Source organism: Manis pentadactyla, chromosome 3 (assembly GCF_030020395.1).
Source record: "Manis pentadactyla isolate mManPen7 chromosome 3, mManPen7.hap1, whole genome shotgun sequence".
NCBI lineage: Eukaryota > Metazoa > Chordata > Mammalia > Pholidota > Manidae > Manis > Manis pentadactyla.
The window spans coordinates 71,426,812-71,452,396 of NC_080021.1; the positions used below are offsets into that span (position 1 = coordinate 71,426,812).

The 25,585-nt window shown below is 36.0% G+C and overlaps 1 protein-coding gene across 2 annotated transcripts in view; it reads right to left on the bottom strand.

The window, feature by feature from the left end:
* The window catches only part of MTFR1 (mitochondrial fission regulator 1), a 47,058-nt gene extending 24,026 nt beyond the window's left edge, over nucleotides 1–23,032 (bottom strand). The window contains exons 1-3 of one of the 2 annotated variants that reach the window (XM_036907499.2): nucleotides 22,873–23,031; nucleotides 10,861–11,000; nucleotides 5,415–5,513 (exon numbers count right to left, since the gene is read on the bottom strand). In XM_036907499.2, the coding sequence (XP_036763394.2) occupies nucleotides 5,415–5,513; nucleotides 10,861–10,926 (165 nt within the window). In that variant the 5' untranslated portion in view covers nucleotides 10,927–11,000; nucleotides 22,873–23,031. Of the gene's footprint in view, nucleotides 1–5,414; nucleotides 5,514–10,860; nucleotides 11,001–22,872 lie in introns of both variants that reach the window. The other variant, XM_057498029.1, reaches the window with a different exon arrangement.
* Nucleotides 23,033–25,585: the final 2,553 nt, after the last annotated feature.

Sequence of the window (25,585 nt, forward strand, 5' to 3'; positions counted from 1 at the left end):
AGAAACTAGAAATAAATTATGCAAAGAAAACAAAAAAGTCCACAAACACATGGAGGTTTAACAACAGGCTCCTAAATAATCAATGGATCAATGACCAAATAAAAAGAGAGATCAAGCCATATATGGAGACAAATGACAACAATAACTCAACACCGCAAAATTTGTGGGACGCAGTGATGGCTGAGCTAAGAGGAAAGTATATTGCAATAAAGGCTTTCCCAAGGAAAGAAGAACAATCCCATATGAATAGTCTAAATTCACAATTAACGAAACTAGAAAAAAGAACAACAAATAAGGCCCAAAGTCAGTAGAAGAAGGGACATAATAAAGATTAGTGCAGAAATAAATAAAATTGAGAATAATATAACAATAGAAAGAAAGAATCGGTGACAGCAGGAGTTGGTTCTTTGAGAAAATAAACAAAAAAGATAAACCCCTAGCCAGACTTATCAAGAAAAAAAGAGAGTCTACAAACACAAACAGAATCAGAAACAAGAAAAGAAAAATCACTGCAGACACCACAGAAATACAAAAATTATGAGAGAATACTATGAAAAATTATATACTAAAAAACTGAATAACCTAGAAGAAATGTACAACTTTCTAGAAAAATACAACCTTGTTAGACTGGTCAAGGAAGAAAAAGAAAATCTGAAAAACCAATTACCAGCAACAAAATTGAATTGGTAATCAGAAAACTACCTAAGAACAAAACTCCTGGACCAGACTGCTTCACCACTGAATTTTATCAAACATTTAGTGAAGACCTAATACCCATCCTCCTTAAAGTTTTCCAAAGAGTAGAAGAGGAAGGAGTACTTCCAAACTCATTCTATAAGGCCAACATCACTCTAATACTAAAACCAGGAAAGACACCAGAAAAAAAGAAAATTACAGACCAATATCCCTGATGAACATAGATGCAAAAATACTCAACAAAATATCAGCAAACCAAATTCAAAACTACATCAAAAAGATCATCCATCATGATCAAGCAGGATTTATTCCAGGGATGCAACGATGGTACACCATTCGAAAATCCATCAACATCATCCACCACATTAACAAAAAGGATAAAAACCACATGATCATCTCCATAGATGCTGAAAAAGCATTTGACAAAAGTCAACATCTATTCATGATAAAAACTCTCAACAAGTACCTCAACATAATAAAGTCCATATATGAAAACCCACAGCCAACATTATACTGAACAGTAAGAAGCTGAAAGCTTTTCATTTAAGATCAGGAAGAAGACAAGGATGCCCACTCTCTCCACTTTTATTCAACGTAGTACTCGAGAACCTAGCCATGGCTATCAGTCAACAAAAAAGAAATAAAAGGCATCCAGAGACTGGTATGGAAAATATTAAACTGTCACTGCTTGCAGATGACATGATATTGTACATAAAAACTCTAAAGAGTCCACTCCAAAACTACTACACTAATAACTGAATTCATCAAAGTTGCAGAACACAAAATTTATACACAGAAATGTGTTGCATGCCTATACACGAACAATGAAGTAGCAGAAAGAGAAATCAGGAAAACAATTCTATTCACAATTGCATCAAAAAGAATAAAACACTTAGGAATAAAACTAACCAACGAGTTGAAAGATCTATACCCTGAAAACTACAAGACACTCATGAGAGAAATTAAAGATGACACCAATAAATGGAAATACATCCCGTGCTCATGGATAGGAAGAATTAATGTCAAAATAGCCACCTGGCCTAAAGCAATCTACAGATTCAATGCAATCCCTATCAAAATCCCATTGGCATTCTTCAATGAACTAGAGTAAATTGTTCTAAAATTAATATGGAACCACAAAAGACCCCAAATAGTCAAAGCAATTTTGTGAAGGAAGAATAAAACTGGGGGAATTATGCTCCCAGACTTCAAGCTCTACTACAAAGTCAAAGTAATCAAGACAATTGTGTTATAGGCACAAGAACAGACCCATAGATCAATGGAACAAAATATAGAGCCCAAATATAAACCCAAGCATATATGGTCCATTAATATACAATAAAGGAGCTGTGGATACACAAAGGGGAATTGACAGCCTCTTCAACAACTGGTGTTAGCAAAACTGGACAGCTACATGTAAGAGAATGTCTAACCCCATACACAAAAGTAAACTCACAATGAATCAAAGACCTGCATGTAAGTCATGAAAGCATAAAACTCTTAGAATAAAACAGAGGCAAAAATCTTTTGAATATAAACATGAGCAACTTTTTCCTGAATGCATCTCCTCGGACAAGGGAAACAAAAGCAAAAATGAATAAATGGGACTACATCAAGCCAAAAACCTTCTGTAAAGCAAAGGACAGCACCAGCAGAACAAAAAGACATACTACAGTATGGGAGAATATATTTTTAAACGACATAGCCGACAAGTGGTTAACATCCAATATATATAAAGAACTCACACACCTCAACACCCAAACAGTAAATAACCCAATTAAAGAATGGGCAGAGGATATGAACAGACAATTCTCCAAAGAAGAAATTCAAATGGCCAATATGCAGATGAAAAGATGCTCCACATCACTAATTATCAGGGAAGTACAAATTAAAACCACAATGAGATATCACCTCACACCAGTTAGGATGGCCAGCATCAAAAAGACAACAACAAAATGCTGGCTAGGATGTGAAGAAAGGGGAGCCCTCCTATACTGTTGGTGGGAATATAAATTAGTTCAACCATTGTGGAAAGCAATATGGAGGTTCCTCAAAAAACTAAAAATAGAAATACCATTTGACCTGGGAATTCCATTCCTATGGATTTACCCAAAGGAAACAAGAGCTCAGATTCAAAAAGACATATGCACCCCTATGTTTATTGCAGCACTATTTACAATAGCCAAGATATGGAAGCAACCTAAGTGTCCATCAGTAGATGAATGGATAAAGAAGATGTGGTACATATATACAATGGAATATTATTCAGCCATAAGAAGAAAACAAATCCTACCATTTGCAACAGCATGGAAGGAGCTAGAGGGTATTACTCTCAGTGAAATAAGCTAGGTGGAGAAAGACAAGTACCAAATTGTGGAGGGCTCTAAGTGAAATAACCAGATCCAAAAGAGATGTCACCAGAACTGAGATCACCAGATATGAGATCAGCCCAAAAATGATATCATTATGAGCCTGTATATAAACTGTGCTCAAAAATAAAACTGTGCCACTGTTGGGCCACAAGCGGCCAGTCCTGATCCCAACTTTCATTTATATGTCTTTTTTATATTTATTTCTATGTTTTCTTAATCTCTCATTCACCCCTCTCATGTTCAAGTTCAGCTGGATTGCGGAGCTGGCCTCCACACCAAATGGTTTTCCTCATTTGTTGAGTATGACAAAGCAAAACTGAAGGAACAAAACAGCAGCAGACTCACAGACTCCAAGAAGGGACTAGCAGTTACCAAAGGGGAGGGAGGGAGAAGGGGATTGAAGGGTATTATGATTGATACACGTGTTATATGTGGGGGGTCATTGGGAAGACAGTGTACCATTGAGAAGACAAGTAGTGACTCTGTGGTATCTTACTATGCTGATGGACAGTGACTTCAATGGGGTATGGGGGGACTTGATAATAGGCGTGAATGTAGTAATGACAGTGTTTTTCATGTGGTTCGTAAGAGTGTATATCAGTGATCCCTTAATAAAAAATAAAATAAAATAAATATCTAAGTAATAGTAGCATGTAAAATACTCTAGTATTATTTGGAAAGCCTCAGTATGCTGTCAAACTGTCTGGAAGTAAAAAATCTCAGTATAAACAAAATGTTTTCTGTCTTCCACTACATTATTAAGTAGGTCACCAATATTTCTCTTAACTTATTTCTCTCCTCATGGTAATCCTTCTCTCTTCAAATATAGTTCCTGTAGTAAATCTAACATTCTTACTCTGCTCATACTTTTAAGTGTCTAATTACACTGAGAAACAGAATCCTTCCAAGAAATGTATTTGGCTCTAGTACTTTGTCTCACTGACTGACTATCAAGGTAAATTTGGTTTGCTACCAGAAATGCTAGATTATCTCCAAGTCCTTTTACATGTTTCTAGCATGAACACAAATACTGAAGCAAGTTCTCCTTCAACTAGGATAGATAAGTAGATAAATTGATAAAAAGAAAATTTTAATGGAACTGAGCGATCAGGAAAGAAGTTATTAAGCCTTAGTTAACCCAATAGCTTTCTGAAGGACGTTGACAAATAAAGCAGTCAGCTGTTTGTGTTTACACGACCTGAATTCTCAGAAATTGTGCTTCAGAGAATTACTATAAAAGATTTCTCCATTTTGATTATTGTTTTAAGCCTACAGTTTGATAAAAATTACTTGTTGGAAAGTTCCAATCTGGTGATTCTAGATTGATGCACAAAGGCTTTGCCAGTCAATCTGCAAGCAGGATTATAAGCACACCTAATTAGTCAATGACCCTTATTACAAATGCTAATTTCTACCAGTAACCAGGAACAGATTTTTACCTCTACCTATCAGAAGGAATGCTTTATGGGTAAGACATTATAACAAATAAGCTCACAAGGAGTACTTTTGAGATTTTGAATTATGTGTTAAATACATCTTCACATTTCACATGCTTATGTATTCTTTAAAACTGGTATAGGTACCTGCTGAATTTTATAATCTTAAGTGATAAATTGAAAGGTTTTGTCATATTACTGTAGAGAATTACTGGAAAACAAGAACAAAGCTACCTGATTAATACATGTCTAACACTAAACAGCTATAAGGAACAAAAGCCCAAATTGAGAAAATAACAATTTATCTCCAAGCGAAGAGTAGAGTTGCTCCTGATTTGGTGCTAGAAGAGAATACAAAGACCTGAGCATTCAAAATTAATTCAGGGTTTAACTATCACTTCATTCAGAGAACCACAATTACCTCTTTGTCTTGACATAGTCATTGCCAAGGAAAGGGTTCCTGTAATTAGTACTAAACTTTAAACCAAGGTTGGAGAAAGCAACTTACATGGCACCCACAGAGACATCTAAAAATATAGGTAACAGAGTGACTGTCCAAAGAGGAAAGTGTAATAACTAAAGAAAATAATTGTGATACTTGATGCCTCCTTAAGTATTATAAGGCTTATGTTCAAAGTCACCTGGGAATTAACAACTGCTTGGCTTGTTACATGCATCTAAATCTTTGAATATGTATCTTAAGAGGATCAATGTCTTAAAGAGTTCGAATAATAACTTCAGAGGAACTAAAATTAGAAAGACTTTACTGTGGTTTTATCCTCTTTTATTTTATATATAGTGAGTGGCATCAATAGGGGAGAAAGGTTTACAAAATATTTTTAAAGCTCTCCTATTTATATTTCTAATGCACACATTAATATAAAATTTTGAAATTTATAAAATTTAGTACCTGAAATCGAACTCTTCGACACTGGATCAAGGATAAATTAGTACCAATTTTCCTTACAATACTTCGAGATGAACCATAGGGCTTCCCAGACCAAAGTACCTGAGGAAGTAGGGAAAACCAAAGGTTTAATTACAAAATTTAAAGAATCATTAATACAAAGCATTGAACAATGAATTGCATGATATGCTGATATATTAATTATGGAATCAAAATGCTCTAAGAGTTATGGGAAATTAGCTAATATTTCTCAATTAAAAATGAAAATATACATAGCTGGTTATTATTAATGCAACAAAGCTTAATGTAAGGCACTATATGAGAAATATGGAAGAAAAACTACGAGTTGTAAAATAATACTATATTTGGAATAAAAACTAACTTTTTCCTTTAGGTTTTCATATTCTTCTGCAAAGGAAATACCATTTTACCTCCTCTGCTATATTTTTAGTTTTAGAACTTTATATACACATAAAATTTTTAAAAACTGAACTACTTTTGTTAAAATGGACTTTTTAGAACAAATCTAACTCAGTACAAAATTCAGAATCTGAATTTGTATCATGCAGGGGATGCAATTTGTTTGCTACACAAGAACACCTGGCCACTGGTGAGTGGAGGCTGAAGTCCAATTGCACTGCACCTTGTTGTGAGGCCTTGTCCTCAGAGGAAAGGTGCCTTTTCCTAATTGACACAAATGTACTAACAAAATGGGCTACTGGTGGCCCTAATGAACAGAGTTTCTCAGATGAAATAGTAAAACACACAGAACATTATGTTATACTTAAAGCAAAAACAAACACAAACCTCTAAAGCAAAAAGAAGCAAACAAAAAAACACACATGTAGGATGTTAAATCATTGCAAATTGTACCTTGAAGCTTCTCCCCAAGTATATGATTTTTCCTTAAAGAGAAAAACTATCCATGAGTGCTACACTTGTAAGCCTAGACAGAAGAGGCAAAGAGAGGTGGTATGCTATTAAAAGCAATTTTAAAAGAAAAGAATGAGAATGGTATGACTATTATACTTAAATCATTAAACATTAAAATTCAATTATATCCTAAAACTAAACAAATAATATTAAATCAGCTAGTACGTATTCTGAGCAATAGGCAATGGCCCTTTTTACTCTATGGCCATTCTAATTTAAAGAATGGAATTACCCTAACATAAACAGTAGAGCCAAGCAATATATGTTATGGTAAATAGCAGTGGCTCCAACACACAACCCAAACCAGACCTTTAGACCATTCTAAAAGCACACACAACTTGTAAAATAAGCAAAGAAGCAATTTGACTTCTTAGATGTTAGCAAACAAACCCAATTTAGCAATAACAATATGAGTCAGTGAGGATCATGTGAGTATGTTTAATACCTCTGGCATCTGCCTCAGCTTGTACATAATTTTCATTATCTATATGTTCAAAGTTTCACTGACTGTTAAATGGCAGAGTTACAGGAAGTACTATAACCAACATATAATAGTTGGTTATACTATTATAACCAATAGAAACTCTAGCTCTTGTTTTGGAAATACAAATAAAAAGGATAGTACAGATTGGAAAACTGGTCAATAGATAGACAATATTTGAAATATGAATATTAAACAAAATAATTTAAGAGGCAAAGTTACTGTGAAGCTTAGAAGAGAATTACCTGTAGCTCAGGAATGCAAATCATTCACACCAATAATCATACAAAGGATTATCACACAAATAGTATTAATAACATATGAGGACTAAAAGAAGGAAAAACATCTGCCTAGAGGAAAATGGGAAGTATCACAGTTTTACAAATTTAACAAAGAAGACCAGGGAAAAACAAGAAAATGAGCAAGTAATTCTAAAACAGTATTTAAGCAAACTTTTTACCTCAAACATGTTAATAGGTCTTACTCTTTTAAAAATAAATCCATAGGGCAACAATAATTATACCATTCAGTCAATTCTCTTCTTGAGTCTTGTATTTAGTCAAAGTCAAAACTCTCCTATGATGTAGAAGTAGTGCAACACTATGCATCACAACGTGACAGCTACACAGTCTAGAGTGAATCTCCAGTAAGTAAAGATCTTAACTGTAGATAAATAAAACAAAAAGCTCAGAAAGAAAAATTTAGAAAGGATTTGTCAAGGTCAGAAACTAGCATTGGTGCCAGCTTTTGCATTCCTCACTATGCATGCTTCAAGGCTAAGTTTCAACTATTATCTTCCCATCTGTTTAGTATCAGAAGGAAAGAATACCAGGTGCCTTTTACAAGAGAAGGCAGCCAAAGATTCAGCTTTTACTTATAAGGAATGAAGACTATTTAGGTTTCTTATACAAAGTTAAAGGAAGTCAAAGAACAGACTGCTTTATATCCTTTTTTTTCAAGTATACACAGTAGACTAACATAACGTTCTTCTGTTACTTATGAACTGCGGAGCACTTAGCACCAAGAAATACGAAGCAAGGGTCTATGTAAACTAATGACTGGAATATTTAGAAAGAATAAGAGTCATAACCTTTAATGGATTGTAGAAAAAAGTGAGGGGAAAGAGCAGCTAACTTCCAGGAACTCTAAAACTAGGTCTTACTTCATTTTTTCTATGCAGCCCTCATGGAGGGGAAGAAATTGTAAATGGCTGTGAAGAAATAGTGAACAGATGGTACTGAAAAGTCACCATCTGTGCACTGGGAAGCTGTGTGGCCCAAGTGCACCTCCTACCCAAACTGGTGGCTGAACTGTGTCTTGTCAGTACACTTTTTGGAGAAGGGAAGTCTACTCTTAAAGATAAACTGTCATTAGTAGTTTTTCAGATGTAAGAGAGAGGGCAAGGAGAAAACTGCAATTACTAGATAATTCGATTTCATTAAGAAATAAGAATTGAGTTACATTAAGAAATAATTAAGTAATAATGCTAAAGATTATTATTAAACAGAAACTCTGCTTTATTTATAAGAACTACTGATAAATAATATAATAATTAGTCTGTGTGTGTGGTATGTGTGTTTGCATGTCTGTGTCTTGTAATGACAGTCAACAACATTTAGCAACAGTGTTTGAAAGTGATGACAGCAAGGAGGAGGATGACAACAGGAAAGAAATTTGTTCTTTTTTAACATTATGAAATGCTACTGCAGAAGTGCTGAATGTGAGGCTGGCATCTGAAGCTGGCATCTGTCTGCACTCAAGCTCTATGAGGTAATTCATTGTTACAGATTGGCTTCATCTATATTACTACCTGAGACACCATTTAGCAGGAAAAAGTATAGATTCAATTCTAAAGAAGTATATTTTTCTCAAGATAAGCTATGCAATAGTAATGCAAAGATTCTTCTGGGATTTTCATATCCCTGAAATTACATGCAAAATTGCATGTATACACAACATTTCTCTGGGAAGGAGGTTCATACCATTAACCAAGAATTCAGGGAGTCTAGTTCCCAACAAAGTATAAATTCTTAATTCCAAGGAAGCCAGTGGAAAATAAAAACTGTGTTGGGGAGAAAGGGATAGAGAAAGAGAGATAAACCCCCAAACCCCCAACTGAAGAAAACGCTTCCGTCAGTTCTCTTCTTCCTTACTCAGAACTCCCATCGACATTTGCAGTCTTCCATCAAGGCACAAAAGGCCAACAAGGGTACAGTTCTCAAGAATTATTGGAAATACAATACTAATACAAATTAGATATTTGCTATAACTTTCTTCAACATAAAATACTGAGTTTAATCAGGATCACATTAGTTTCATATTACTCTTAATTTCTCTAGTTTGAAAACACTTTTGCTTAAAGACATATATATAATAACAGGAGAAAGTTTGGACAGATATGAGTATGCAGTTTTAAATTCAAACAAATGTTGAGGCAAAACAGACGGCAGTGAAGAGAAAATATGGCAGCATGTAGGCCTGGCTTTAAAGGGAGGCTCTACCATTTACTGCCTGTATAAAACTGGCCAAATTATTCATCTCTGTGCTTCTCTTTCATCATCTGTAAAATATGGACAGTATCTACTTCATGAGCCTGAGTGTTAACTGAGTGAAAGTATTTATATATAAATGTCTTTAATAAATATTAAGCCTTCCTCTCTTTCTATTACAAGAAATAGCAAAGTACATTAAAAAGAGGAAGGATTTTGGAATCACAGTTGGGTTCCTATTACAGTTCAAGCTTTGGTCAAGTCAGTCTAACACTCCGAATCTCAGGTTCCTCATTGTAAAAAAGAAACTGTGGTTCTAGTGAACATATATAATATATGAACAAGACCTGGGCATAGTAAACCAACCAGTGGTAGCTATTAAGGTGGTGCTGATGTGTACAGGAAGAATATAAAAAGCTAATCATTGCCAGCTGTTCTAGGGACAAAACTAAAACCCTGATCTCAAAGCCTGCACTTTTTCTTTTTAAGTAGATAAAATATAGTAAGTCCAAAACATAGGAAGATGTAACTGAAAAAGACGAAAATACTATTATACTAACTTCACAAATCATTTTCCTGTTGCTTATCCTCAAGCTAATAATCTCAAAACTTTGCAGCTATGAAAAGGGTAATTTTATTTGGTCCTTTGCTTTTTATCCCAAAAACAACAGATTTTACTTTGGAGGGGTGGGGGATTCAAAGTTGAAGTTTGTCTTAACAAGATATGAATACACTCAAAATAAAAACAAGAGTAAAGATAGTACATTAAAAATTATACCCATATTCAAATTACGTAAACTGCCTATATTTTTAATAAATAAAATTTAATGTCACATCACCAATAACAAAACATTTGATTTGAAAATTAAAAAAAATATTCCACAAAATATGCTTGGCACAATTAATAACTTTACATTGGATCTGGAAAAATATTATGTATTATTAGAAAATACTTTTAAAAATGTCAAAATCAGAACTGACATTTTTGGCATTGAATAACTATATTTTACTAATATTTTTCTTCCTGTCTGTAGTTGTTGTATTTTAGGAGATATGACTTAAAGAGTTGTGTGATAAACCACACTATTAACAGCATTCAATGATAATAGTTCTACAACATTCAGAGTTGTGAAGTGTTAGTCATTTAATGATATCTATCTCCATCTCTCTCTATAGAGATTGTGCTTTTACAGCAATTTTATAGCATTTTATAACAAATACATTCAGAGTTGTGAAGTGTTAGTCATTTAATGATATCTATCTCTATCTCTATATATAGAGATTGTGCTTTTATAGCAATTTTATAGCATTTTATAACAAATACATTGCACTTTTAACAGTCAAATGAATATTGGTAAGTTTTCAGTATAACAGAAAGTTACTCCCTTACTTGTTATGCTAGGTAAAGATTCATTCTATGATTTAAATAGTACATAAATATACTGAATTCAAAATGTTAATCATATACAGATACATTTCACTTTCTCAGAAAAAATTCTTAAAACATATAAACATCTGGATTTTAAAAATGAGATTGATTGCTCACCGATTGCATGCTTACTCCAACCTGTTGAAAAACCATCCTAATTAGGCGCTTAATCCAGCCAAGCATTTAGATGGCAAAGTCTCTCCAAACATGCATTTCAAGTACTTCAGGCATACGTAGCAGCACATGGTCCATAAAGCCTGAAAAATTTAAATGCAAACACTAAAATGAAATTATTACTTAGAATCTTTACTGTCTAAAAAATGTCTAACAAAGTAAATATAGTCTAAAACATTTTAAAACTGTGTGTATAAATTTACTTAAGAGAAAACAAATTTTGCTTGTGATCAAATCTGAAAAAATAGCACATTTTTTTTAGTAATTTTTTTTCCAGTCAGAGTTCTTAGTTGGAAGCAACAAAAACCTATTCTGGCTAATTTAAGCAGAAAATACATCTATGAAAAGATAGCTAGTAGATAACAATCTTATGATTGTCCAGGAAGGACATCCAAAACTGGAGCAGAATTGGTCCTGGTAAGACACCATTGCAACCGTAGCTGCTGCCCCCAACAGAACAGTTTCCACTTTCCTCTCTCACTGGCTCCTGAGTAGCTTGGTCAAATCTGACTGACTATACTTACAAGCAGATTTTACCTCCCACCAAAAATCAAAAAGGAATTCCAGAAATATGGAACAATCATTCAGATGCTAGAAGATAAAAAATAAAGACCCAAAGTCCTTTCACACACACTGGCACGATAATGCCTGCCACTCACCCTCTCCCCATCAATACACAGTACATCTGACAGATTTAAAACATTAACTTGTATGGTGTAAACCAGTTCACTGAAAATGCTGGTCTCCAAAGAGACTTGGAATTTGCACCAGACTATAAATGAATGCACTGCTTCCTCATCAAGGCAGTCTTGCTTGAAAAAAACAAAAAACAAAACAGTGTAGTGATATATTTTATTTACATTCTGATGTAAACTCATCTCATCAAAGTCTGTAGTCTACACTTTGAGAGGAACTTTATGAACAATTACAGAGAATGGTGGGTGGGAGGATAAAGGTGCCACAAATATGCCAGATACTGGATGAAACATGGGAACTGAAAGGAGCCAGGCCTTATTGACAGATTAAGTGTGAAATACAGTTCTAACATGGGCAGAATTATATAATTTTTTGATTACTATGAAATGGTCAAGAACAGAACTTTGGTGAAACAGATACATTTTAATGTTACCAATGTCTGTTATTGCTTGTAAGATTGAATATTCTGAGAGAGAAATAACTGACCAAAAATCTAGTCAAAGAAAAAGGATGGTTTTACATAGGATTTGAAAATCTTACACAGAAAAGCACACAAATTTTAAGTGTCCGGCTTGCAAATTTTAATGTATGTATAAACCTGTGTAACCACCATCCATATCAAGATATAAAACATTTCCAGAACCCCAAAAGCTCCCTTGGGCTTCTACCCTGTCAATATCTATGCCTCACCTATCTAACCATTATTCTAACTTTTACAAGCATTTATTAGTTTTGCCTGCTGTATGTATTCTGTGTTTGACTTCTTTCACTTAATATTGTGAGATTAATTCACATTTTTGTGAGAATCACAGTTCTTTTTCAGTGCTGTGTGATATTTCACTGTGGCACTACAGCACAATTTAGTCACTCAATTTACTGTTCATGAACATTTGGGTTCCTTCTATTTCTTAGCTATTACAAATACAATTGAGAAAATAATTCTTGCTGAGTATAGTAAGGTACACATTAAGAACTCATTTGAGTGTATACCTAGGAGTAAGATCATAAGATCATAAGAAATAATTACAGACAGTCCCCAACTTATGATGGTTCAACTTAAAACTTTTTCAACTTTACGATGGTGTGAAAGTGATACACATTCAGTAGAAACTGTACTTCAGATTTTGAACTGTCATCTTTTCCTGGGCTAGAGAACTGCAAACAATACTCTCTTGTGATGCTGAGCAGCTGCAACAAGCTGCAGCTCCCAGTCAGCCATGCAATCACAAGGGTAAATAACTAATACACTTTCAAGCTTACAACCATTCTGTACCCATACAGCCATTCTATTTTTCACTTTCAGAAAATTATCAATAAATCACATGAGATACTCAACACTTTACTTAAAAAAGGGGCTTTGTGTTAGACGACTTTGCCCAACTGCAGGTTAACAATTGTTCACAACACATTTAAGGTAAGCTGGGCTATGATGTTTGGTAGGTCACGTGTATTAAATGCATTTTTGACTTAGGATATTTTCAACTTACAGTGAGTTTTATGGGGGTGTACTCCATTGTAATTTGAAGAAGATGTGCACAGATAAATATAGACATATAGCTACAACTTGAATAGAAACTAGCCTTTTCCAAGTTTGTTGTTCCGATTATACTCCCACAATAAGTAAGAGAGCTCCAGTTGTTCTACAATCTTTGTCAATATCTGATATTGTTGTCTTTTTAATTTTAGCAATTCTAGTGTGTTCTTCATATGTTTTGGGGGCATTTTGATTGATTATTTTGTATCCTTTGCTTGCTTTTTGAACTTTAAAAAAAAATATTTTTAAATTATTTTGTCAAGAGGAGATGTTCAGCAAGTCTGGGCCAAGTCCCCATAGATTAAGAAGCACTGGCTGAGCAAAAGGAGTCAATGAACCAACTCACAGAGAAGAAGAGAAGAAGCCAGGATACAAAAGTCAAGAAATACTTGAGAAACAAGTGGAGATAATTAAAAGCCACTGTGAAAAAATGATCAAAGAGGTAGGTAGTAGGAAAATAAGAGAGGTGTCAACAAAAAATCTATAAATAAATAAATAAATAAAAGGGCGGGGGTCTTCAAGAAAGGGAATGGTCCTTGTTAAAAAAGACACAGAAGACAGGTCACATAGTGGTTGCCTCCTACAGCTAGCATTTCCCCCAAACTTCACTGTACTCTCTGGAACCTGGTTTGAAGTTAAACATGCCCTCCCTTCCTGAACGGCAACTTGGCTCTCCCCTTCGGAACGCTGCTTCAGAGCCTTATCGAAGGGTTCTTGCTTGCTTCTCACACACCTCATATCTAGGCTGTTTCCAACCAATTACTTCTCTAAACTCTTTTAAAAACTCTTACTCAAAGGCAAAAGTAAAGGGACAAATTAAAAGATCAATGGTCACCAGGGGCAGGCAGTGGAGGGAGGGTTAACTACAAAGAAGTACAAGGGAAATTTGGGGACATAGCACTGTCCTGCATCTTGACTATGGTGGTAATTACATGATTGTATCCAAAGAGAAATGTGGTGAATTTTGCTGTGCGTAAATTATACCTTCACTAAAAGAGAGCTCTCCTTTGGGAGCACTGCTTTACCACTCTCTGCCCCTCATCAGGATTGACTTAAGGACACTTAGGACATTCCCTAGCATTCCACTATGTTAGCTGAGTCGTCTCTACTCCAAGTCCCCACCTAAACAGAATTGTGTGCTTTGGCTTCATTAGCACTAGTAAATCATAACTAGTAAATCAGTACCTTATATTCTTGCCTGTGAAGGTGATTTTAATATTCACAGAGATGATTCATGCAACAGAGTACTGTTTAAGTCCATTTTTATAAATGTCTAAGATAGACAAAACTAAAATAAGCTAATCATAGGAGTTTTTTGTTTTTGTTTTTTTTAAATCATTGGAGGCACAGATTAGTGACTGTAGGAGGCCTGAGAGGTATTTCTGAGGGTGACGGCAATATTCTATTTCTTGACATAGACAGATGTCTATGGGTATGTTTACTTTGTGAAAACTCATCAAGATGTTCTCTTACATACTCTTCTTAAGGTACAGTATGCTTCAAATAAAAGTTTAAAAACACACATAGCCATTGACCAAGTCATGAAACTTTCAGGAATTTCTCTCACAGAAATAAAAGCATTATACATAAAGACCCATGTATAAAGATATTTTCTGCAGTGCTTTTTCTACTCACAAAACAGGGATCAACTTTAAATGCTTACCAATAAACAACTTCATTAAATTATAGTAGGCTCATATTACAAAATATGCTTCTCCTGAAAGCAAGTAATAGTCTCTGTAAAGACTTGACAGTATATACATGATACAGGAAGAATAATATTAAGCATGATTTCATTTCTGTAAGACAAAAACAAAACCCTTAGCCTTTTTATAGAAAGACAGACATCAAACTATTAAAACTGGCCACAGTGGGCAGAAGTAAAGCTTCCTCTGTATGGTTTGTACCGTTCAGCCAGTGCAATAAAGCATATTTTACTTTTGATCTAAGAACAAAATCTAAAAGTTAAAAAAAAAACTCACCTTTTAGCTTTCACTCATGTACTCCTCTGACCTACTCTTCGAGCACACAGAGACCTTCGGTGTCCTTCCTTGCAGTTCTCAACAACCTAATCAATCCCTGCCATCTTCATTCCCTTCTACTCCATGCAGCCAAAAATCACTTGAACTACTGCTGTTTAGTATTTTCAACTAATTGTCTTACTATTTTGTTTATTCTACAAGCTAGAACTTAATGAATCCACCAGTCTACATTTCCTACAACTGGGCTGCAGAAAAATTACCAAACCTCATATTTTGATAATGCTACAAATGTACTACCTCTTATCTCAACTGGGCCCTCACTGCTGCCCAGCATTCTAAGAAAATCTTACTTGCTTACTCTTCCCACACTTCCATTCTTCAGGGCAGCTATTTCAAGCATTCTTCAGGTTACCCAAATCTCTCCAACTCTTCCTCCATCATTTCTCTGAAAATGACCAAGCATCCTACTTCAAGCAGTAAAGTCATCTCACAGGAAATCCCTCTACATCCTGCCACTCCGCATGCCACACACCTTCTGTGTCCACAACTATTCTGTCTCCTGTTCTCCTGTCTCTCCTTTCAGCTAAGTGCTCAGGTTTACACCCCGTCAACTCACAGGTCATTGCATCAGCTCCACCACTTACTAAATAAATTCTCTTTCCTCACCCCTGTTAACTCAATCACACGCCATTTTCTGGTATCTCCCATCTGCTTTCAAACCAAAGAAATCCAAAATTGAACTTAACTTTCCTCCTAAATCTGTTGCTCACATGTTCCCTACCTCAGAATATGGCACCCATGATGTCAGTTATTCCTTCTTTTTCAATTTCTACAATCAGTTCTGTACTACTATAAAAATCTATGAACTAGACTATTTGCATCCCTCTCTCCCAGTTTTACACTCCCCTATTTATCCATTCTCAATACCAAAGAAGGTCCTTTATGATCTGATCCCTGTTCTTTCCTATCCTCTGTATCTTTCACACTCTACTCTTTGATCCAGTCTTATAAGTAACTCTAATAATTCAACATGGTCTCTGGACTTTTCATTTATTCGGTATTCCACCTCCATACTGGTCCCCGATGCCAAGCTAATCTTTTGTTTGAGTTTAGCTATCACCTTTTTCTAGTGGTTTTTCTTGATCAACCAGGATTATAGCAGCCCTGTGATGTATTCTCCTACATAGCACATTAAACTATACCTAAACTGCTAACCTCATCCACAGCATTTTAATTACCTTAAGAGTAAAAACTATCTTATTCATCACAATGGCACCTAGGGAGAAAGAGAGGGCACACAGTACAGGAATGAAAAAGAGGTCATCCATACAGATCCTCAAGGCATTAAGAAAATTATAAAGGGCAAAACAAAGCTGCAATGTAAGTTACAATGGTGGTTAGTTACCACTGGAAGGAGATGAATAAATAGTTGGAAGAGACTATAAAGGACCTTTCTAGTGTGCGGACAACTTTCTATTTCTTAACCTGGGTGGTCATTACATGGGTGTTTGCTTTGTCATCATTTATTGAGCTGTATATTTATGTTTGTGCATTTTTCTGAGTTATACTTTCTGCATTGTACTTCAAAACAAAAAAGGTTTTAAAAAAGATGGTTAAGAATCAGGCTGCATTTTGATCCCTATGTTCTGTTTGAATATATGTAACTCTTGAGTTTTATGTTGATGTATAGGTTTATACGGTCTAGTCTAATCTAACACAGATAATAAGAAATAACAAATTACTCTTTGTGGGGAGGGGTGGTTGGCAGGGCAGCAGAAGAGAAAACCAAGACCAAATGAGAAATAGATAAACTTTGAAAACAGACTTTCTTTTCTAATAGTGTATGGTTAGACCAATTTAAGTTTACAGCAACCAAAATCAAAGATAACACAAAATATTGCTTTTACCCAAATGCAGTATATATGTTTTTGAGATAGTTCTAATAAAAAAGTTATTAGCAGTAAATAGTTTCACAATAACCCTGTTGGCAGTAATAACAAAACTGTCATTAAATTTAAAATGCCCAAAACTTTAAAAAGCTACAACAGTACAGAGGGGCTTAATTTCATAAGGCTTTGGGAACTATTCAGGGAAATGGCCATTTAATTATCTTTACAATATGAGAGCAGTATGACCATTTTAAAGCAGGGCTTGGGGGAGTCTAAGATCTATATTAGAACATTTTTAGTTATGCAATTGACTAAATTATTAGAAAAAGGTTTCTTGTTCTCAGAATACTGAGATTAGAGTAGTATTAAATCATATCAGTGCATCCCAAATGACTCTTCTACATTTTAGTGTCAAACGATGTAAAAGAAAAATAATAAGGGCTATGAAGTGTAAAAACAAAAACTAATTCAATTGAAAGTTACTGCCCTTTATTTTGAGAGTATGTCCTTACCTTTTGGTATAAAAACGCCCCTTCTTTTAAGATACAGTACAGTAGACGGATGTTCTTTTGTTTCTTAAAAAATGTCATTACCAGTCGCAATGAAAAGCTGTCAACAATCTTTGTCAATGCACCATCCTACTTTCTGAAAATTCAACTTCAAATTCAAGTCTATGACCACCGCTATACTGCACATCAGTCTAATCGAGCTTTAAGTTACTCTTTAGTATTCTATACAATGAGATAGTGTTCAACTTCTGGGTTATAATTTACTAGCAATAATTTAGAATATTCTATACCTTTCACACAAAATTAAGTACACTGCTATATTCCCAATGCCTAGCAATCTGACATACAATAAGCGCCATTTTTTTTCAGTCCACAAATGAATAAATCTCATGACCTATACTACATTTCCACAAAATATAAAAACTTTAAATAATAAGTCTAAGAAGTCTAATTAGCTTGTTAAAACTTGATGAAAATTATTTCAAGTTAATGGGTCTACTAAACTTCTGAAGGATGTCTTCTGTAGTATTTTGAGAGATCGATATTCTCTCTGTATGATAGAAGAGAGTTTAAAGGTAGTTTTACATTTCCATTTGAACTAAAGGTGTACCATTTTCATGTGAGGATCTCTGAAATATAACCCCACAGTGAATAACATAAGTATATATTTCCTTATTTTTATTTTAAGCATTCCCATGTACTTAATCCCAAACAAATTAAGTTTGGGCATCAATTTAAAAATAATCTTTTGAAAGTATTGATCAAATATCATAAGTTATCCTGAACATGAGCAGAAACGAACACACTGATTACTTGAAATCAATACTTTTTTGCTAAAAGTGCTATCCTTGGGTCCAGTAAAGTGATGAAAACTCACCATAAAGGTGATTTTGATAAACTGTAATAATTACTATCTCCTGCATATTATGTGTATAAAAACTGCTTTAGTGGAAAAACTCAGTAAATTATACTTTTGTAAACAAAGATGTTTAGTTTTTAAAAGCTGGTAAAAGTGTTTACTAAGTACTAGACTTAAAGAGAAAATCTAGAGGCACACTAAATGTACATCAATTGGAAAAGCACTTAAATTCAACACACCCATTCCAAGGTTATGGTCATTAAAGCAAAAAGTTATACATGAAAGGATGGCTAAATGAAAAAAGTCGCAAACTAACATATATATGTGGTTGTTTTAAAAACAATAAAGCATAGAAACAGTGGTGAAATATATTTCACAAACATTCTATTTGTAAAAAAAATGCAATATCTGCAAAACACAACAAAGCACAGTGCAATAAAAACAAGGTATGCCTGTATTTGCAGATGATATAATACTACATATAGAAAAACCTAAAGACTTCACCAAAAACTATTAAAACTAATGAAAAAATTCAGTGAAGTTGCAGGGCACAAAACTAATATACAGAAATGGGCTGCATTTCCATACACTAATAACAGACTATCAGAAAGGAAAATTAAGAAAATAATCCCATTTACAATTGCACCAAAAAGAATAAAATACCTAAGAATAAATTTAATGGAGGAGGTGAAAGACCTATATTCTGAAAATTATAAAACACTGATAAAAGCAATTGAAGATAGCAAATCAATGGAAAAATATGTTGTACTGAGAGAAGAATTAACATTGTTAACATGTCCATACTACTCAAAGCAACCTACAGATTCAATGCAATCCTTATCAAAATACCAATGGCATTTCCACAAAACTAGAATAATCTTAAAATTTGTATGGAAACACAAAAGACCTTGAAGAGTCAATAAAATTTTTGCAACTTTGAGAAAGAACAAAGCTGGAGGTATTACATGCCCTGATTTCAAACTATGCTACAAAGCTATAGTAACCAAAAAAATATGACACTGACATAAACACAGACACACTGATCAATAAAGCAAAATAGAGAACCAGAAATGAACCCACACTTCTATGGTCAAATCAGTCTACAAGAAGGCAAGAATATACAATGTGGAAAAGATGTCTCTTCAATAAATGGTATTGGGAAAACTGGACATCTACATGCAAAAGAATGAAACCAGACCACTTTCTTACACATCACATACAAAAATAAACTCAAAATGGATTGAAGACCGAAATATAAGACCTGAAACCATAAACTCCTAAAAGAAAACACAGGCAGTAAACTCTTGGACATCAGTCTTGGCAGTACTTTTTTTCTTCTTTTTTTGATGTGTCTTCTCAGGCAAAGGGCAACAAAAGCAAAAATAATAAAGTGAGATTACATCAAACTAAAAAGTTTTTGCACTGGGAAGGAAACCATCAATAAAACAAAAAAGGCAACTTACTGAATGGGCAAAAATATTGGCAAATAACATATCTGATAGGAGTTAATACCCAAAATATATAAAGAACTCATACAATTCAACAACAACAAAATCCAATTAAAAAGTGGGCAAAGGACCTGAATAGACATTTTACCAAAGACAAATGGCCAAACAATACATGATTAGCTCAACATCACTAAACATCATGGAAATGCAAATCAAAACCACAATATCACCTCTCACCTGTCAGAATGGCTAGTAACAACAACAAAAAAAGAAATAACAAGTTTTAGAGAGGATGCTGAGAAAAGGGAACTCTTGTGTAAGACTGTTGGGAATGTTAATTGGTGTAGCCACTATGGAATGCAGTATGGAGGTTCATCAAAAAACTAAAAATAGAAATACCACACATCCAGGATTACTTTTATCTGAAGAAAATGAAAACACTATTTGAAAAGATGTGCATCCCTATGTTTATTGAAGCATTATTTACAATAGCCAAGATACAGAAGCCCCCTAAGTCTCCATCAATAGGCAAATGCATAAAGATGTGGTATATTGTAATGAAATATTACTGACCCATAAAAAAGAATGAAATCTTGCCATTTGTGACATGCATGGACCTATAAGGCATTATGCTATGTGAAGTAAGTCAGGTTGAGAAAGACAAATACTGTGGAATCTAAAATACAAAACAAACAGAACAAAATAGAAACAGACTCACAGATACAGAAAACAAACTAGTGGTTGCCAGGTTCTCTCTCAGAGGGGAGACAGTGGGTGTAATAGGCAAAGGGGATTAAGAGGTACAAACTTCCAGTTATAAAATAAGTAAGTCACAGGGATGTAAAGTACAGAGATATAGCCAATAATATTAAAATAACTTTGTATGGTAACAGATGGTAACTAGACTTATTGTGATGATCACTGTGCAATGTATATAAATGTAGATACTATGTTGTACACTCAAAACTAATATTGTATGCCAACTATGCTTCATTGAAATTATTCACTCATCAATTTTTTTTTATAAAGCTGCCACAGGAAAACAAACCTGTGAACCTGAAGTTTACTAGCAGTTCAAAACCACACTTTTTTCATGCTATTTGTCTCTTCATTCCTTTCCTTACATCCATAAATTCAGTTACCTACATCTACTTCCTTTATATTCTTCACCAGGTCAACCCACTCATCTTTCCACATCATAGGTGAAGCAGCCCCTCACATCCTCCTATGAGATGGCCATAATCGGATCACTTCTTTGTGCAAACTCAAGCTGGCACTCAAGTTCCTTCACATGAGTCTAACCTTACTTCTGAATTACTCCTACAACAGGGATCCTAAACTCCAATTTAACAAGAAGTCTTCTTTGCTGTCCTCTGAATAAGCCCAGCTGTCTGTCTCTAGTTCCTTACTCCTCTAACACTGTTTGGATAAAGATGCTGTTTTAGAAATAGCATAAGATTGGGAAGATGAGGAAATACAGATTAAAGTTTTCCGTGTAAATAGCCAGTATAGGCTAAGTGCTCAAGAAGGTAGAGACTATTCATTGATGTGTATTTTTTTGCATTTTCCTCTCCCCTTTAACTGGCCATATACTATAGAATAAAATTTCAGCACTTGTATTTATGATCTTCATACATTTTGCCATAACTTTAAACTCAATTGTGTTAACCTTCTACTGTTTCAAAGAAACAAAAATATTTTTATTACTTTTACACTATAAATTTCCAGCTGTTTTTTCCATTATGGATTTTCAGCTTAATAGAAATAAGTCACAGCAATTATATTTACTCTACAATTCTTAGAACATTCAATTATGGTTAAAAGAGCAAGAACTTTGAACTGACAAGGGTTAGCACCCCTAATCCCAGGCTCCCCCAACCCCATGAATCAATATGACCTCAGGCAAATTGCTTAACCTCTCTAGACCTCTTTTTGCCTCATCTGTAAAATGGTCTACCTGCTCCACAAGGCTGTTGTAAAATTAAATTAACTAATAGATGGGAACAATTTCACGGTGCTTTATACATACCAAGAACTCTATAAACAAAAATGAACAATACTATTATTACTGTTTAAAAGCAGTGTCACTACTGCCAAAACTAGATTGTTTGGTACCCTTGTTTTCAGAAATTTTGAAAAGCTGAACACAGGGTAGTGAAACTGCTCCGTGGGAGAACTTCCCACATTCTTGTATCGCAAACTAAATTTGCACTGTCCACACCTCAAAGTGTGCCTTATTTTACTCAACCCCTCTAGAAAGCAAATGATTGGAAAGTAAGTATGATTACTGATGATGACAAAGCCGTAGGAATATGTAAGAGTTGAAGTGGTATGTCTGGGATTTACTTCAAAATAACTCGGAGAGGCGAGCGAGCCTGGCTAAACGTTGATTAGTTGAAGTCAGGTAATGGGTACACCGAGTTCTTTATACCATCCTTTCGACCTTTGCAGTTTATAAAGTTTTCCGTAATGAAATGTATTTTTAAATGAACTGTCAACCTTTTCTTTGGGGCTTACAGCAAATCCTTGTCACGGTGAGAAAGGTACACTGGGAAGTCCTGGAAGGCAAAAGCTTACGAGAGGCTGGTTAAACCTCCCAGGCAGGGTGCTCCTCCTTCCGGATTCCGGGTGACTGATCCGCGGGGCCGGCCCGCCCAGTCCTGAAGCGTTAGACACCCAAGGAAATCGCCGCCTAGCGGCCTACGCACGAACTGCGGCTGGGGAGGAGAACCATTGGGCAGGTGGGGAGAGACGTGGGGTAGACGCGTGGCTGGGTGGGTGAGTCCCAGCTTTCAGGGCTGCCCTCTGCTCCGCCGCAGCCCCGGCCCCAGCAGGGCCCTCAGCAGCCCGGCTGCCCGAGAACGTCTCCGCCTCTCTTCAGCCGCGGCGCAGACACCCAACCGGCGTCCCACTTGCCCGAACGGGACTCCTTCAGCCTCCCACCCTGACTGGTATCAGAGCTTCCCAGCGCCTTCAGGCCAAGGGTCGCCTCCTCAGCCCCAAGCCAACCGCTTTCCCGAAGCTCTACCCTTACTTACCTCGGCCGCGCGGCCGCAGATAACTTCAGCCGCTACTCAGGATTCCAGCTTGCCTGTCTCTGGGCGTTGCTGTCAATCACTAAATCTCCGAGCCGGGGCCAGACTGACCAATCATATGCTCCCTCCGGCCCGGAGGCGGGCACTGAGCGTCTGGAGCGGAAAGCAAAGCTATAGCTCCACGAGCCGGCTGCTCTGTTTCGCAGTGTGCGCATGCGCAGGGTTCCCCGAGGGGCGTGCATTGTTGAGTGAAATTCGCTTTGTGTGTTCACTGTTCTCTCCTGGGAAGTACATTGTTAGCAAACCTGCTCTAGGTGTGTAGGAAAACCCACATTTTTAATGTAGCCCCTGGTGTCTGTTACCTTGAAAGACGCTGTGAGTCTTAAGCCCTTGGTAACCTAAGTTGGCCGTTTAACCCACGCGTGTAGGGACTTGTGTTCACCTGGCACATCTGCCTAAGCGGAGTTCATATCTCATATCCGGGGCGTGTTTCTGTGTAGGGGGAGTGAGGGTGCGGGGTGTAAAAAGTTCCTGATGGGTGAGGATTTTACTTTACTATATTTAGTTCCAGCTTCAGTTTAGCCTGATTCATTGAGACACGTGCTTTTTAATAGTTGAATATGCTAGGAGACTCTGGATTTCAAATAATCATGTCATTATTTTTACATCCTTACACTTAGAGCTAACAATATAGTCAGCATGGTAACGTGCACAGACCCCCATAAAAGATTCACATGTAGAGGTAAAAACCTGTCGGTATTTCTGTATGGCGTCTGAAGAGGTTGTTGCTGATTGGCTGTTTTTTTACCCTCCCACTGTAATTGATAACAGAGGTCACTGGACAGGAACCAGAACTCTGGTGTTCTTACCCCTGGTGCCTAGGCTTCTGCCTGGCAAGCGTTTCCTTCCTAAAGAAAGTGCATTAATTCATTTACTCAACAAGGGCTTTTTGGGTGTCCACTATGACAGTACAAAGATTTTTTAATGCCTTGAACCACACCCTCAGTGAGCCTATCTGCTAACAGGGAGGTAGAAACGCAAAAACTTAAGGTATGTAGCCAAGTGTCATAATGGAGGCATGGAGGGATCCTGGGAGACCTGCCTAAACTGGTGGGGGGCTCAGGCAACACATCCTGGAGGAGGGAGTGCTTAGGCTGAGGATTGATGAGAGAGTAGCAACGTTTCTGGCCAAAGTGCACTTGTTTCTTCTGAGATCTTTGTAGGGTGAATTTATTGAGAAACTGATGAAGCGTGTGCCTAGGCCCCATGACTTGCACCAGCCCCTTCCAAGACCCAAGGTGGGATCTTAGAACTGAGTTCATATGGTCATTGTTGTTTTCTACTCTTTTAAAGGAAGATGTTATTGGGAGAAAGAAATTTCCTCTATCCCGAGGTTCTTCTAGCTGGTCTAAGAATGAAATTGACATGAGACAGATTAACAGGTGTAAAAGTCAAGGTTTAATTATGTACTTATGGGGAAGCCATAGACATGGGTTCAAAAGACAGGGAAAATGAGGTATGTATCTGATTGTGAACCACCGAGGAGATAGGTGGTCTGAGACTTAAAAGGAAAAGGCAAGTAATTCACAGGAATATGAAAAGAGTAAATGTTTGATAAACAAATATTTGCTGGGCCACACAGAAGCAATGAGGGGGCACAAAGAGGAATTTTAACAGACTTAGCCACATCCTTCCCTGTCTACGACACCCAGTTCACACTATAATATAGTTATCTAGGGTGATACTTCTCCTCCTAGAGTAGCTCCTCCATCTAAAGTCTTTTTATGCAGTTGGGGAGTAGGAGGTCAAAGTTTTTTATGAGTCTTTTGGGCCTTGATGGTTAGCAGCTCAAAATACTCTGCATGTCACAATGGCACACCTTGGGGCAGCCTGCCCTTGATCCCTACAATGTCTTAAAGCACCCCTCAAATGGGGATTGGTTAAGACCTGTCTTTCATTCCAAGTTCCCTTCCTTCACACTTGTCTGCATGAGGTATCCTGGAGTAGCCCTGGGCATTTGGGGGAGTTGGGTGAGGGGAAGACAGTGAGCTGAACATGGGCCACTTCTGTGATAAGTGATTGGTGGCTGTCTCTGTATTGGAATAATTTTAGATTTACAGAAAAGTTGCAAAGATAGTAAAGAAGTTTCTGTTATCCTCATCGTTTCCTCCAATAAAAACATCTTAACAAAAAAAATTAACAAAATACATAGATAAATAAAACATCTTAACATTACTATGGTGCATTTGCAAACCTAAGCAGCCAACATTGGTACATTACTATTTACTAAACTCTAGACTTGATTTAGGTTTTACTAATGTCCTTTTTGTTCCAGGATCCAGTCACAGATGCCACTTTGCATTTAGTCATCATATCTCCTCAGACTCCTATGGTCTTTTACAATTTCTTAGTCTCTCCTTGTTTCTCATAACCTTGACATGACCATAATAGTTTTTAAGGAATGTGGTCATGTATTTTGTACTTCCCCTAATGCTAACGCCTCACATGACTATGATACTTTTATAAACCTAAGGAGCCAACATTGGTACACTATTCCCAAACTCCAGAAGGGCCCATGGTAATGTTTGCAAGTTTCTCCACTGCAGAGCTGTAATTTTCCCCTTTCTTTCCATATTCTTTACTTTGGAAGCAAGTCACTAAATCCCATCCAGCCTCAAGAGGAATAGGAGATTAAACTTCAATGCCTGGAACAGAA